Here is a 16,840-nt window from a genome sequence, read left to right on the forward strand (position 1 = left end):
AAGAACTTGATAACTTCCTTAACACCGAGCCCGTTCAAGGGAAAAGGGCAGTGGCTCCATTCCGGATAATTGCGGGTGACTTTAACTGTCACATTTGTCCATCTCTTAGACCTATTACTAGAGACTGGTCCCGCTGCACGTTGGAGAACGGGCCACACTTTCTGCATACAACAGATGGGATGGGAATGGACAGGTTGATGAAAGGCCAAAACCTGATACATACTATTGATCTAGTGAAAGCTGAAGAAGGAGAGGAGATCGCACCCACCTTTAAGGGTAGAGGTTGCCGTTCCTTTATCGATTTTACTGTGGTTTCTAGACTGTTTAGATCTTGGGTGAAGGGTGCGGACATTGAGTGGAATGTACATAGTGACCACAATCCCCTAGTGCTGGAGCTAATATGCCCGCCCACCAAAAGTGCTCCCCTGGTTATGGAAAATATTGAAAGAGCTACGGACAAGGGGCGGCGCCTGAGGTGGGCTAAAATAGATGGGGCAAGGTTCTAAAATTGTTAATGGATAAAGGGGGAGACGCCTTTAAAGTGTGCCTTGACCTTTCCCTAGAAGGTGTGGCTGTGGTAAATGCTTTTGAGGAAATAGCGCACCTGATTGAGGGCTTAGTAACGAACACCAAAAAGGCAAGTCCAGTTAGTGCCCCAAGATGGTTTGACAAAGCATGTTCACAGGCCCACAAGAACCTGAAAGACAGCTTGAAAGCACTCCCGAGGGACAAGCTACACATCGCCCAACGTGGAAGCACCTATAAGAAAGTATTATACACTAGGAAACAATCGCTCCAATTGCAAGTCTGGGAGGATTTAAGGGAGGCGGCGGAGAATAGAGATCTCAAAGCATTCTGGAAAATTATTAATAAACCATATTTTCAGGATACAAACGCCCCCAAGATATGTAATACAATTCTTCCTGAACAATGGCACACTTATTTTAAAGACTTGTATAACCACACAGGAGCGTCCAACGAGGTCACTAAGCCAGGCAACCAGTAAGTTGCCAGGTCGGAATTCACACTGGAAGAAATTGCAGGGGCAATACAGGGCCTATCTAAAAACAAGGCCCCAGGTCCAGATGGAATACCACCTGACCTATACTTAAGTAAGGTGGAACTATGGGGCCCCATATTAACAAGGGTTTTGAACGCAGCAGCAGAGACAGGCCTCCCACGCTCGTGGTCAACAGCAGTAATAGTTCCCATATTCAAAAAAGGGAATAGGGACGACCCTCAATGTTATCACCCGATATCCTTAATCGATGTAACGGCGAAGGTACTAGGGCGTGTGGTGCTGAATCGCCTTAAGGTCTGGGCTGACACACATAATATTATCACTGAGACTCAATATGGGTTCAGGGAAGGAAGGTCCACGACGGATCAATGCCTAAATCTTTACCTTTTGGTTGCCAAGTACACAATAGCAAGTAACGAGGCAGTGTACCTGGGGTTTATGGACTTATCCGCCGCCTTCGATCATGTAAACAGAGAAAAATTGTGGGCCCTGATGATAAAGCTTGGGGTCGAACCTGACCTGGTGAATATATTAAAAGCCTTGCACTGGAATACAACAGCTAAAGTGCGGTTTAGTGCAGAAGGAGATTTTACATTGCCTTTCCTGTGTAACAGCGGGGTTAGGCAAGGTTGTATTTTAGCCCCCTTCTTGTTTTCTTTATACATTAACAATCTGGATATGGAATTAGGCAAATTAAAAGCGGACTCCCCTCAGATAGGTTCTTGCCCTGTTCCCGTTCTGCTGTACGCGGACGATGCGGTGCTGTTAGCCCGCACCCCAAAGGCCCTGCAGAAGCTGATTGATGGGTTCCTAAGTTTCATGTCCTCACTTGATTTATACGCAAACTTGGATAAATCCTATGTAATGGTAGCAGGGGCCAAAGCCTGCACAAATTTTACGTATAGGATAGGTACTCATAAAATAGACCGGGTTCAGTCTTTTACTTATCTGGGCTTATTGTTTGACGGGCTATTAAACTTCAATTTGTTAGTCGAAAAACACTGCTCTAAATTGGTGGCTGCTACAGGGGCGATAATGAATTATGGGCGGAGGCTGGGACGGTGGTCGCCCGAACAAGTGATGAATCTCTATAGATCAATCTGGTGCTCTAAAGTGACTTATGGGGCAGAAGTATGGGGGTTTGTGAACACTGAAAAGATACAAGTGGAAGAAAACAAATACCTCAGAAAGGTATTAAAAACGCCACAGAGCACATCGGCCCTCATCGCACTCGATGAATTAGGTGCTGAGTTCATTGAAGATTTAATAAAGATTAGACCGCTCTTAGCCTGGGTGAAGATTTGGATCAATGGGGAGGCAGCTCTTAGCAGGCAAATTAGTTTAGATTGCCTGAAAAGGGATAAGGGGATGAACATCCCCTGGCTTAGATATGTAAAGATATGTGTAGTCTTTACATATCTAAGCCAGGGGATGTTCATGGGCTGTCTGAACCTCTTTGTCAACCCCGAAAAAATTACTACCTTTGATAAAGCAAGAGTGAAAAATATATTTAGGGAGCAGGCTGTTGCACACAGGGTGGTTAGAGAAGAATCAAAAGTTACAGTCTTTGCCTATAGAGCACTAAAAACAGAAGTGGGGATGGAACCCTATTTAGCACTATTTTATAATGCCCAAGAAAGATTTTATATGACGCGTTTTAGGCTCAACCTTTTACATCACATCCTGGCAAATCCAGCAGGTTTTACACATACGGTTGAGCAGAAGGGTACCTACGGCTGCGACAATAGGTCTCCGCAGGATACCCTTAATTTTGTATTGTTATGTTCATTTTATTCTGTACCTAGGCGCAAGTTTTTAGTGGGTATTTTAAAACAGTCAAAGTTTAAACGTGCTAAGTTGGCACTGCTGTTTCTGCAAAGGGCCAATGATTCCCACACGCTGTTTTGCATAATGAATTTTATTAGGATTGCTGTAAGGTTGAGGATCACGAGGGGACAGTGTTGACATCTGTATAAATTGTATATTTATGGGGTTTTTGGATTGTATTTTTAATGAATGAACTGTTTTATGCACTTTTATGGTATTTTTTAAATACCGAATAAAGATTGATTGAATTGAATTGAATATGAGAGTAGCATTCCATAAATAGGCTGACTACAACTCACAGAGAGGATGAGGAGGAGGCTGTAGCGCATAGAAGATGGACAGTCTTGTCCATAGATTTGAGGGATCACAGAAGCAGAACTTTTCAAAGAGGTTATTTAGTGTGCTATTATCCAGCAATTGGGAATAAGTTCTCGGTCCTACTGATATGGCCAGGTGGTTTCTAATGCTGCCTGTTATGTAGTCAGCAGTCTAGTAGTTGGGTGGGTGGAGCTAGCCGGGGACCAAGGGAAGAGGAGGAGCGTAGATAGGATGAAGTTAGTTAGAGTAGGGACAGGGACGCAGAAGGAGGCAACTAATAAAGCTCCTATAAATATACATACTTGTCTGTCATAATTGAGTCACGACACGACAACTGGCGACAAGGATGGGATTGGTATGTCTACCACCCACAGAACCCTGCTGGAGCGTCCCGTCCTGAGCAGCGTCCAGAAAGAGAAGTGCTGCTGTGGAGAGTGAAGCTGCCGCCTGATGAGAGAGGCCAGCAGCAGGTGACCCTATTCCCCAGTCAGGCGACTGTGAGGAGGCCAAGAGGGACCGAAGGAGTAAGCGCCGAGACGCTCGAGAAAGGAAGAGCTCGTTCGCGACAAAAACGCGTCTCACGCCGGATGCGTGCAAGTTGGCACGCACTGAAAAAGCAGAAGTCGGGAGCCCACTCCGACTCTGCCTGCCACCCAAAGCAGCAACGAATTGCCCCTGCCAGTGGGTACTGCCCCAAGAAGGACTGCTGTTCACTGCCGTCGAGCGTAGTGGAAGGCGGAGCTCGAGTGGCGCGCGACATCGGGATCTCACCCCCGATGCGTGAGACTCGGCAAGCTGTCGCTGAGTGAGCGCGGAACATAAAGAAGCAAGGTCGGAGCCCACCCCAACCTTACCTGAACGTGCTAGCTGTTGGACAAGTGTGGAGACCTGGAGAAGTGCTGGTGTCCCTGGGACCGGCGGCCGGTGAGTCCTGTTTGAATCAGCCCGGGTCTGAATGAACAGAGAGAAAGTCTCGTGTAAACTGGGATTTCAGGGATGGTGGCCATTTTGAAGTCAGGCGGCCATAAGGACAGACCCCTGTGCAGTGTGAGAGCGGCCATTTTAGAGTCAGGCGTGTCAGTTGGCAAGCAGGCAATGATACATGGAGACTGCACAGAAATAAAACAAACCCGAGCTAACGCAGGACATTACTATTAAACAAGCACGAGCAACTATAACTGCATAAACAAGCACGAGTTAAAGTAAAGCAATATTAACCAAAGGGGCAGCGATCGATCAGCTGGAACGCCTGTGAGAAGGACGCAACAGGTCAATCAGAGTCGGGTGGAAGAGTGAAAAGAAGCATGTGATATCACTATGGTGACTCCGAATACATCCCCGCAGCGAAATGAAGTCAAACCACTCATCACGGGAGTGTTGCATCTGCGGGCCCCGGAGCCTTTGACACTGACCACAGAAGGAAGCATGGGCCCTAGATGGCAAGAATGGCTTGAGGATTTTGAAGACTACATTAAGGGGTCCAAGGTAACAGTTGATGAAGAAAAGTTGATTGCCCTTCGCAACCTAGCAGGTCAAGAAATAAGCAAGATAATCAAAGATCTTCCCCCTGCAGATGTCGGAACCTATGACAAGGTGCGTGAGGCCCTGAACAAGAAATTCCTCCATAAAAGGAATGTTGATTATGAACGACATGCGTTTCATCAAGCGGGTCAAGGAAAAGACGAAGCAATGAGCGCGTTCATCACCCGACTGCAGCGACTATCGAGACACTGCGAATTTGACACCTTTTCGACAGATGCTGCCATAAAATCACAGATCATAGATGGATGCCACTCGGAAACCCTCAGGAGGCGGTTGATAAGAAAACCTCATGAACTAGATGACATTGAAGAAATGACTCGCGTCTATGACCAGGCAGAGGAACACGCCACCAGCATTGAAACGGGACGCAAAGTAAGTCATGAACAAGCGTGCCGTGTCCAAGCCCGTGGAAGCAGCCGTCGAAACTCAAAAGAAAGGCAATGGAGACCCAGGGCGTCATCTCGTCAACAACACACTGAACACAGGAGGCATGACCCTGGGCGAAGAGAAAGGAGACCGGAAAGGACAAAAAGATGTTATAGATGTGGGTATGACTACCCGCATGTCGATGCCTGTCCTGCAATGGGCCAGAGATGCAGAAAATGTGGGCAGACGAACTACTTTGAAGCGATGTGTGGGGACTATCAAAAGGAGAGGCGAAGCGAATGAACAGGTCATCTCGTTCTGACACCAGAAAATATCACGTAAGGGCAGTCCAAGACAAGTCTACATTGTCCTCAGGATCGCCACACTCCAGCCGAGAGTCACGCAGATCTCGATGGGAGCGGAGGTCACCATCCCGAGGCTCCAGATCATCATCCAGAGACTCTGAGTACACAGTGGAATACAGGAATATGATTGCAGATCCCGATCAACTCAAGAAATATCCACGCCTGGATATAAAAGTAGGAAACCATGATACCAAATTTGTGATGGACAGCGGAGCTTCGCTAAACTACATTCCAGTCACGGAATATGAGAGAATGAAGCCTAAACCGTCATTGACTCATGCATCCGTCCGAGTTTTCACCTGGATGTCCAAGAAACCACTCACTTGCTTGGGAAAATTCTCAACGACACTCAGGCATGACACCGTGACCATACCAGCAGTCATACATGTCATCAAAGGTCCAGAGGCAGATTGCCTAATCAGTCTACCGACTGCAGAGCGTCTCCGTCTTGTAGCGATTCTATTTAAAGTCAGTGATGACCAGGACATCGCCAGTAAGTTTCCCAGGCTGTTTCAGGGACTAGGGAAATTGAAGGGGTGTCAAATCCATCTTCACATTAACAAACAGATCAGACCTGTGGCACAGCACCCTCAACGTGTACCATTTCACCTCCAAAAAGCTGTGGAGGATGAACTTCAGGAACTCCTATCAGCAGACATCATCGAACAGACTGATGGTCCGACCCCGTGGGTGTCGCCAGTGGTCATCGTACCAAAGAAGGGCACCGCGGGCAAGGTAAGGCTGTGTGTTGACATGCGATTACCCAACACGGCAATAGAAAGGGAGCGCCACCCTGGGCCACATCTCAGCGACATGATTTCTGCATTAAATGGGGCGAGGGTGTTCTCGAAACTGGACTTAAACAAGGGCTACCACCAGTTGGAGCTGGATGTCAAGTCTCCCTACATTACGACGTTTGCGACCCACCTTGGACTCTTCAGATACAAGCGATTGAGTTTTGGCGTATCCTCAGCCGCAGAAATCTTTCAAGAGGCAATTCGACAAATCATTCAGCATATTCCCAACGCTCTGAATTACAGCGACGACATTCTTGTATATGGTTCAGACGTTCATGAGCATGACTGTCAAGAATTCCTGTCATGCGAGGGGAGGAAAACGGTAACCAGCGCGGTTGAGAGGTTATGTAAACAGGAGAGCCGTTACATAACTCAAGGAAAACACGCCCTTATGTAAACAGGAGAGCTGTTACATAACTCAAGGAAGACACGCCCTTATGTAAACGGGAGAGCCGTTACATAACTCAAGGAAAACACACCCTTATGTAAACAGGAGAGCTGTTACATAACTCAAGGAAAACACGCCCTTATGTAAACGGGAGAGCCGTTACATAACTCAAGGAAAACACGCCCTATAAAGGGAGGAACCTGGAGGTACAACGCTGTCGGATATTGTGTTTACACCGACGTACCTGCTTCGTGAAGAGCAGCGTTCCGGAGTGGTGCTCCAGTAAGGCAAGAAAGGAGGTAGGTCGAGTCGTTACTCCCTGGGCCGTGTCTTGCCCCATCGTCACCTGTGAAGGACCCGGAAGCTCTACCGGTCAACCATTGAGCTTCGCTTTAGACTCGGCTGAGTCAAGGCGCAGTGGCGCTTATGCTGGTTGGAGTCGTAACTCCCAGCCCGACCAGAGATACAGGGACTGCCAGCTGTAACGCACACCAGGAGGTGTTTGCCGCGTTACAGACTCGGAAGTCCACAGGATCGATCGAGCGGCTGCTCTCGGTTCAGTCTTCTTGCTTTTGATTGGGGTATCGGTGACGCATCACCAGGAGGTGACTCCGCGTCCCGGTGCAGTCTGAGGAAGAGGTTGAGCGGCTACTCCCTTCAGGTAGAGACCCCGGCTGGGTGTTTCCCTGACTCCTCGATTCTCCCCAACACTCTTCGTGCCCCTCACAGCCTACCGATTGGCATTGTCGGCCATTTCATTTCTGCCCTCTGTTGGCATACGCCGGGATCGGCGTATATGCAGAGGACGGTTAGGACCATCCGTGCTGTGGGCTGGTAACGTACTTAGCCTGGAGGATTCCAGTGACTATAACTTTTGTTTACTCTTTGTATTATTTGTGCCTTCATTAAAATAACTAACCCTTCACGAGTGGTTGCGTCCTCATTATCTTGTCTGTTAAACAATCCTGAGACGTTCAGGGCGTTACAAAATATCCGACCTTAATAACACTAACTGTCTCCCGGTTGATAACAGACATGGCAACACTTGATGATGTGCTGGCTGCTTTAGCGACCGTGCAAGTTGAAGTGGCTGCCTCTAGGCAAGAAACAGCCGATGTAAAAGCCAGACTGGATGCTATCCAATTGGACCCGCTCACGCCCAGCACCTCCCTCACGAACCAGACCCCTGCGGTAGTAGTGGAAATGCCGGTAGCCATCCCCTTGGCAACACCAGAGAGGTACAGTGGGGATCCTAACACAGTGCAGGTATTCCTCACACAAGTGGCGCTACATTTATCGTGCAAACCAAAGGCGTTCCCCACGAGTCAGGCTCGTGTGGCTTTCCTTATTTCCTATTTGGCAGGAAACGCGGCACAGTGGGCCGTACCTCTGGTGAGCAGGGACGACCCCATCTTATGTGATTGGGGTGCTTTTCGCGAGGAATTCCTGAAGGTATTCGACAGAAGGGCTGACTCGTACACGGCGGACCGTGAAATGCTTGAGTTGAGACAGGGGTCCAACGACCTGGTGCAGTATCTCAACGCTTTCCGAAGGCTGGTTGCGGAAACCAAGTGGCCTGTTGCTAAACAGACGGCGCTCTTCCATCAAGGGCTGTGCGATGAGCTCAAGGACGCCGTGGCTCATATTGACCCTCAACCCAAGACATGTGAAGGCCTTATCAACCTGGTATTACGGCTGGAACATAGGCTAAGTGAAAGAAAGGGGGATCATGGGAGAAAAGGAAAATCCCTTCCAAGTCCTGAAACTTCCACCGCATCCAAGGGAGAACCCATGGACATCGGCGCAATACGAGCGAGCCTCACAGCCACGGAGAAAGAGTCACGCCGTAAACAAGGATTGTGCCTATATTGTGGCAAAAAATGCCACTACGTACGTGAATGCCCTGCCAAACCGAAGACGTCACGTTATCGGGCCAACCGGTCGGTAACAGCCGTGGTGGACATACCGGCGGAAAACTAGAGGACTCCCAGACCAAAGAAGGGGCATCTCGGAGTCACTCATCCATCCCTTCACTTTCCAACTCGGTCACTAAGGGACAACAACACCTGTTTCTCACGGTGCACGTGGGAGTGCATGACCAGTGGATACCCGTTGTGGCCATGGTGGATTCAGGGGCCACTGGCATGTTTATGGACCACAACGAGGCATGCAGGCTAGGGCTAGTGCTTCTTCCCAAAGCTGTACCCGAAGACGTCTATGCTGTAGACGGAAGGCGATTGGTGACGGGGCCCATCGGGCAGCACACGGGGGTTCTTCCGGTGAGATATGGGAGGAACCATATGGAACAAATCGATTTTAACATCATCCGAGCGCCCCAATATGGTGTCATATTGGGATTGCCATGGCTACAGAAACACAACCCCTCTGTGGATTGGCCAACACATCGAAATGACGTCACCGTATTGCACCCTGCATTGTGGAATACGACCGGAATCCCTTGACGCAGATGAGAGCAGGAGTCAGACGGTGGCTACAGCGGCAGAAAAAGATGTGGCTCTCCCCCAGGCTTATCACAGTTTTGAGGACGTATTTGATGAGGTGAAGGCGGAAGTGCTACCACCACATAGACAGTTTGACTGCCAGATCGACCTGGTGCCAGGGGCCAGCGTTCCCAGCGGCAGGCTGTATGCCCTGACGGAGCCTGAAAACGTGCATCTCCGGGGGTACCTGGATAAACTCCTCAAGCTAGGATTCATCCGCCCGTCCAAGTCTCCGGCCGCCTCGCCACTCTTCTTCATCCCGAAGGCTAATGGGGAGCTGAGAGCCTGTGTGGACTTTAGGGCATTGAATGCGATAACCATAAAAAATCGGTATCCCTTGCCTCTCATCAGTGTACTTCTGGAACAGGTCAAGAAAGCTCGTATCTACACCAAGTTGGATTTGAAAGGGGCATACCATCTGGTGCGCATGAGGGACGGAGACGAGTGGAAGACCGCCTTTAAGACCAGGTTCGGCCTTTTTGAGTACCTCGTCATGCCGTTCGGTCTGTGCAACGCCCCGGCAGCCTTTCAGTACTTTCTGAATGAGGTATTCAGAGAGGAGTTGGATATCTACGTGGTCGTATATATCGACGACATCCTCATCTATTCGTCCAGTGTGGAGGAGCACGTACACCACGTCAAAGCTGTGCTCCAAAAGCTGAGGGAAAACATGCTGTTTTGTAAACTCAGCAAGTGTGACTTCCACGTCACATCCGTGGAATTCCTCGGAGTGATGCTGAGTCCAGAGGGACAGGAGATGGCAGAACGAAAGATCAAGGCGGTGAAAGAATGGCCGGTGCCCCAAAGCGTGAAGGACGTCCAAAGTTTCATTGGCTTTGCCAACTTTTACAGGCGGTTTATAGATGGATTTTCAGGATTGGTGGCCCCAATCACACAGCTACTGAGGAAGTCCAAGGAGTTTGTCTGGTCCCCTGAAGCGAACGCATCCTTTGAGGCCCTGAAAAGCGCCTTTGGTAAGGCGCCGGTGTTGGCTCACCCCGATCCGGATCTCCCCTACGTGGTGGAAGCGGACGCATCGGATGTGGCGCTGGGGGCTATCTTGTCCCAACGCAACCACGACACAGGGGTGCTTCATCCCGTTGCGTACATGTCCCGCAAACTCAACGACGCCGAACGCAACTACCATATTGCGGAGAAGGAGCTTCTCGCAATCAAGGACGCCTTCACCGAATGGAGGCATTGGTTGATGGGGGCAAGACATGTGGTATCGGTGTACACGGACCATCGGAACCTTCAGTTCATGACGGCCACAAGACACCTTTCTCCCAGGCAGCTGCGGTGGATGATCTTCTTTGCTGGGTTCAACTTCCGCATCACATATCGGCCGGGGACGGAAAACCGGAAGGCGGACGCCCTGTCCCGTCAATCTGCAGTTAAGGAACCATTGCCTGCGACCGAGCATTCCTTCATTTCCCTGAGGATGGTATTGGGGGTTATCCAACCGGATACTTTCCTGAGGGGAATAAAGAGAGGGATCAGGTCATTCGCATGGCGGAGGTGGCTCCTCAGTCACAGAGAATGGCAGCTGAAGGACGGGATACCCCTGAAGGGCAGGTGCCTATTGATACCCACGCCTAGGCTAAGGAAACAAGCATTCTTCTGGTGCCATGACTCTCCATGCGCAGGTCATTTGGGCTTTGAAAAAACGGTGGCTAGCATGGGACGGCATTTCTGGTGGCCAACCATGAGAGTGGATGTCAGGAGGTGGGGACAGGAGTGTCCTACGTGTGCTACCATGAAGGCCGACCATGGCCGAACCCAAGGGCTCTTACATCCACTTCCAATCCCGGATAGACCATGGGATAGCATATCACTGGACTTCGTGGTGGGCCTACCGGTGGACCAGGGGATGACGGCAATACTGGTGTTGGTGGACTACTTGACGAAAATGGGGCACTTCATCCCCTGCAAGAGAGTCCCTACGGCCGGGGAATTGGCGTCACTACTCCTAAAGAATGTGGTACGACTGCATGGATTACCTGGGGTGATCGTGTCAGACCGGGGGTCGCAGTTTACTGCGCAATTCTGGAAGACTTGGTGCACTGCGCTGCACGTTAAGACCGCCCTGTCCACCAGCTACCACCCTCAAACGGACGGCCAAACCGAGCGCCTGAACCAAACGCTCAAACAGTATCTGCGATGTTTTGTGGACCAGGGCAGGGAAGAATGGGTCGACTTGCTATGGGTTGCAGAGATAGCCTACAACAACGCCACTCACAGCTCCACACAGTCATCTCCGTTCTATAGCAACTATGGCGAACATCCAAGGTTCTTGCCATTTCTACATCCGTTCAGAGAGGACAGGATTCCTGCCACAGCGGACAGGGTGGCACACATAAAAGACACGTTGATGCGCTCAAGGGCTGTCCTGATAGAGGCCAAGAGAAGATACAAGGCTGCGGCAGACAGGAAGAGAAGGCCCGGGCCACTGTACCGCACTGGAGACTACGTCTGGATATCCACAAGAAACATGAGGTTTCGAAAGAACAGTGTGTTCCATCCCAAGTACATGGGCCCCTATCGAATTACCAAGTGTATGGGTCCCCTGAACGTGAAGGTGTGCTTGCCCCAGTCATTGCGGATACACCCTGTCTTTCATGTATCATTGCTCAAACCAGCACCCTCCAAGCCGTCTGGGACACCTAGGCCGGTATGCGTGGAGTCGGAGGTGGAGTATGAAGTGTCGGGCATACTGGCGTCCAAATGGCGCAGGGGGAAGCTATGGTACCTGGTTGCGTGGAAAGGCTATGGCCCGGAGGAGCAATCATGGGAACCGGCTGAAGGGGTTCATGCTCCGCGCTTGGTCTCCTTGTTCCATCGGCATTTTCCTGCCAGCGCTGGCCCCGTGGGGAGCCGCTGAGAGGGAGGATGTACTGTCAAGAATTCCTGTCATGCGAGGGGAGGAAAACGGTAACCAGCGAAAACGGACTACATCTCCCAGGATGCTTAGCGGTTGAGAGGTTATGTAAACAGGAGAGCCGTTACATAACTCAAGGAAAACACGCCCTTATGTAAACAGGAGAGCTGTTACATAACTCAAGGAAAACACGCCCTTATGTAAACGGGAGAGCCGTTACATAACTCAAGGAAAACACGCCCTTATGTAAACAGGAGAGCTGTTACATAACTCAAGGAAAACACGCCCTTATGTAAACGGGAGAGCCGTTACATAACTCAAGGAAAACACGCCCTATAAAGGGAGGAACCTGGAGGTACAACGCTGTCGGATATTGTGTTTACACCGACGTACCTGCTTCGTCAAGAGCAGCGTTCCGGAGTGGTGCTCCAGTAAGGCAAGAACGGAGGTAGGTCGAGTTGTTACTCCCTGGGCCGTGTCTTGCCCCATCGTCACCTGTGAAGGACCCGGAAGCTCTACCGGTCAACCATTGAGCTTCGCTTTAGACTCGGCTGAGTCAAGGCGCAGTGGCGCTTATGCTGGTTGGAGTCGTAACTCCCAGCCCGACCAGAGATACAGGGACTGCCAGCTGTAACGCACACCAGGAGGTGTTTGCCGCGTTACAGACTCGGAAGTCCACAGGATCGATCGAGCGGCTGCTCTCGGTTCAGTCTTCTTGCTTTTGATTGGGGTATCGGTGACGCATCACCAGGAGGTGACTCCGCGTCCCGGTGCAGTCTGAGGAAGAGGTTGAGCGGCTGCTCCCTTCAGGTAGAGACCCCGGCTGGGTGTTTCCCTGACTCCTCGATTCTCCCCAACACTCTTCGTGCCCCTCACAGCCTACCGATTGGCATTGTCGGCCATTTCATTTCTGCCCTCTGTTGGCATACGCCGGGATTGGCGTATATGCAGAGGACGGTTAGGACCATCCGTGCTGTGGGCTGGTAACGTACTTAGCCTGGAGGATTCCAGTGACTATAACTTTTGTTTACTCTTTGTATTATTTGTGCCTTCATTAAAATACCTAACCCTTCACAAGTGGTTGCGTCCTCATTATCGTGTCTGTTAAACGATCCTGAGACGTTCAGGGCGTTACAATGACATTGCCCTTGATCGCGTCTGTCACGCCCTGCTGGCAGCCAACCTGACATTGAACAAAGATAAGTGTGAGTTCCACCAGTCCACTTTGAAATTCTTTGGTCACATTTTCTCAGGTGCCGGGATGAAACCTGATCTGGACAAGATAGCTGCTCTGAACAACACCAAGAGCCCGCAAGATGTCAGTGAATTGAGGTCGTTTCTAGGGATGGCCAGCTATTGTGCTCGATATATCAGAGACTATGCGACCATCAGCCATCCTCTTCGAGCTCTCACAAAACAAGGCCAACCATTTGACTGGTCGCCCCCGTGTGAACAAGCGTTCAGGGAGATCAAGCTGGCGGTGGAGTCTGCTGACAACCTCTCATATTTTAATCCTCGGCGGAAGACTGAAATTACAGTGGATGCCAGCTCTGTGGGTTTAGGGGTGATTCTGGCACAATATGACAATGACTCAGATCAGAGACGCATCGTTGCGTATGCCAGTCGCAGTCTGTCTGATCCCGAAAAGGCATATTCGCAACCTGAAAAGGAGAGTCTTGCGGTGGTTTGGGCATGTGAACATTTTCATGTCTTTATTTACGGCAAGCACTTTACCCTGTGATCACCGATCATCAGGCGCTAGTCACCATCTACGGCAACCCCAGATCCAAAATGCCACCGAGGATTGAGAGATGGGGCCTAAGGCTCCAGGAATACACTTTCACTATTGTCCACAAACCCGGGAAGGCTGAGAACCTGGCGGATTACATGTCACGACACCCACAAGCATCGTCGGAATCCAAGCCTTCCATCGCTGAGGAGTACATCCACTTCGTGGCTGATCAAGCACTACCACCTGCCATTCCCATGGAAGCCATCCGAGAGGCCACTGCGCAAGACGTCGTCTTGCAAAAGGTACTATGTCGGATTCAGACCAACCAGTGGAGACATGAATCTGAAGGAGACGTCAATGATCCGGCTACCAAGCAGGAAATGCAAGCATTCCGACACGTCTGTGACGAACTGTCTGTCACCACAGATGGAGTGATATTGCGAGGTCAACGGATTGTTATTCCCAGACAATTACGGCAAGGTGTCATCAGCCTTGCCCATGAAGGCCACAGAGGGGTAGTGTCAACGAAACGGGCGCTTAGGGAACGGGTATGGTTTCCTCTCCTTGATCAGATGGTGGAGTCAACTCTGGAGGATTGCCATCTGTGTCAGCTGACCAGCAAAGAGGATCCACCGGCGCCATTACAAATGACCCCTCTACCCAGCGGAGTGTGGCAAGAACTTGCCATGGATTTCTACGGACCACTGCAATCCGGTAAATACGTGGTAGCCATAATCGATGAGAACTCACGATTTCCCATTGCGAAATTTGTGTCATCCACAAGTGCCTCCAGCACTCTCAAAGTATTGGATGAAGTGTTTGCAGCGTGGGGTGTCCCCAGAGAGGTGAAAACAGACAATGGACCTCCTTTCAATGGACATGAGTTCAGTGCGTTTGCAAAGCACCTGGACTTTAAACATAGGAGAGTCACACCTCTCTGGCCGCAGGCTAATGGCACCATTGAAAGGTTCATGGCCACGCTTAAGAAGACATTCCAACAAGCCACTGCTGAAATGAAGGATTTGCAAACAGACCTAAATGAAGTCCTCAGGGCATACCGGACGACACCTCACACGACCACCGGAAAGTGTCCTGCAACACTGATGCTAGGGCGACCCATGAGAACTCACATCCAAACGTGGGAAGGAGCCTTGCGGGCGGTGTCGCCCCTCCGCAATCATCAAGAAGTGGTGGCGACTGATAGCCGCAACAAGGACAAAATGAAATCATACGCCAATGCAAAGAGGAGAGCGAGATCACCGTCTCTGCATGAGGGAGATTGCGTCATCGTCAAACAAGACCAACAAAGAAAGACTGACTGTCGTTTCCGAGATGAACCTTTGCTAGTCACGCAGCAGAAGGGCACCATGTTGACAGCAGAGTCTGATCAACGATGAGTCACTCGGAATCTGTCACACTTTAAGAAGTGCTCTTCGGACATGAGAGGAACCCTAACGAATGTGACTGGAGCATCCGCTCCTGAAGGGTCTGACCGAGTTGACCAAGAGAGCGTGAGTCAGACAAGAGACCCTCTGACAGACGATACGACTGGAGCCGTGTCTATGCGACCCCGCCGAGATATTCAACGGCTGAAAAGACTCATTGAAGAAATATGAACTGGTATATTGTTCTGTTGTTTTGTTAAGAAAGGGGGAGATGTTATGTAGTCAGCAGTCTAGTAGTTGGGTGGGTGGAGCTAGCCGGGGACCAAGGGAAGAGGAGGAGCGTAGACAGGATGAAGTTAGTTAGAGTAGGGACAGGGACGCAGAAGGAGGCAACTAATAAAGCTCCTATAAATATACATACTTGTCTGTCATAATTGAGTCACGACACGACACTGCCAACAGAGCAAAGCTCTACTGCATGTGCATTGACCATGCTAATATAGCTTACACACAAAATATCAGTCAACACTAGTTTTATTCCAATGTCCTAGCAAGAATGATGCACTGTTATGCATGGAAAAGCGAAAGTCTCGATCACTCATTACGTCATTGATTTTCTACTCTCTTACAGCATCATGCACTTTGACGACTTCACATCCTTTCTCACACCGTCCTTTACTTTTGCTTAGTATCATACTCACTCACTGACCTGCTTACTCTCTGTCATACTTACTCATCCACTCCTTCTCATTCATAACTTCGTTTTTAGTCACTCATGTTTTCATTCCTTGACCCCCTTACATTTCCTCAATTTTCCGAACTTTCTGTCACTCTCACTCTTTCACTAACTTTCTCACCTGTCTGCTCTTTCATGCACTGTCTCCCTCACAGTCTCCCTTGCACCTTCCCTTACTCTCACTCACTCTTCTAACTTTCACACTAACCCACTTACTCCTTCTTGCTCACTTTTATTCGTTAACTACCTCACTTTTACTCACTCACTCTTTACTTTCCACCTCTCATTGTCTCTGACCCACATTTTCAGTCATCCTTGCCCATGCACTCACTCGTCCCCATACCCTCCTCACACTCATTAATTTTCACTTGCTGCCCTACTCCCTGTAGCTCTTACTTTCACCAAAACCCACTCAGTCCCCCTCACATACTTGCTCCCTTTTCCACACTCCCTCACTTACAAAACAAGCACCATATATTTGTATCTTTTTTAACTTTAAAATTCGTTCTGAAAGAACTACTTTTTGTAGACTTTTTTTCTTTAGAGTGAAAACAAAAACAGCCCGTATTTCACAACACTAGCATTATATATTTTTTTAAAGTAGGAAAAGAAATGAGAAAACTTTGATAACTGAAGAAAAAATATTTTTTGACAAATCTTATGAAGTTTTTTTTGTATTTTCTTCAGCCGAGCAGCCTGGTTTTGCTCACCACAGCCGAGGTGCTTGTCACACACTAGATGAAGCACTGTTGTTATAACTGGAATCTCTGGCTTTCTGCTTCTTCTGTAGGATTTCTTCGGATGATCGATCCCCTCACCTGCTTGGTGTCCCTCTTTCTTTTCTTTTTTCTGCTGTTCATGCCATGCATTATGATGCTTGTGCAGCGATGTGCTTCCAAGGGTGTACTTCTCAGGGTTGTTCCTTCTGAGCTTCTATTCATAAACACGTCATGTTACATACTTAGAAGAAAGTTTTTATTTACC

The 16,840-nt window shown here is 49.5% G+C and overlaps 2 protein-coding genes across 3 annotated transcripts in view; both read left to right on the forward strand.

Moving 5' to 3' along the window:
* TEX55 (testis expressed 55) overlaps positions 1 to 16,840 on the forward strand; it is a 600,480-nt gene that overhangs the window by 225,907 nt on the left and 357,733 nt on the right. The gene's annotated exons all lie outside the window — the stretch shown is intronic.
* Positions 4,484 to 13,744, forward strand: LOC147698925 (uncharacterized). Its single transcript, XM_086933598.1, is given in 3 exon segments — positions 4,484 to 5,369; positions 5,372 to 6,541; positions 13,257 to 13,744. Coding segments are annotated over 3 exon segments (2,544 nt in total).

This window comes from Lissotriton vulgaris, chromosome 8 (assembly GCF_964263255.1).
Source record: "Lissotriton vulgaris chromosome 8, aLisVul1.2, whole genome shotgun sequence".
In the NCBI taxonomy this organism is placed as follows: Eukaryota; Metazoa; Chordata; class Amphibia; order Caudata; family Salamandridae; genus Lissotriton; species Lissotriton vulgaris.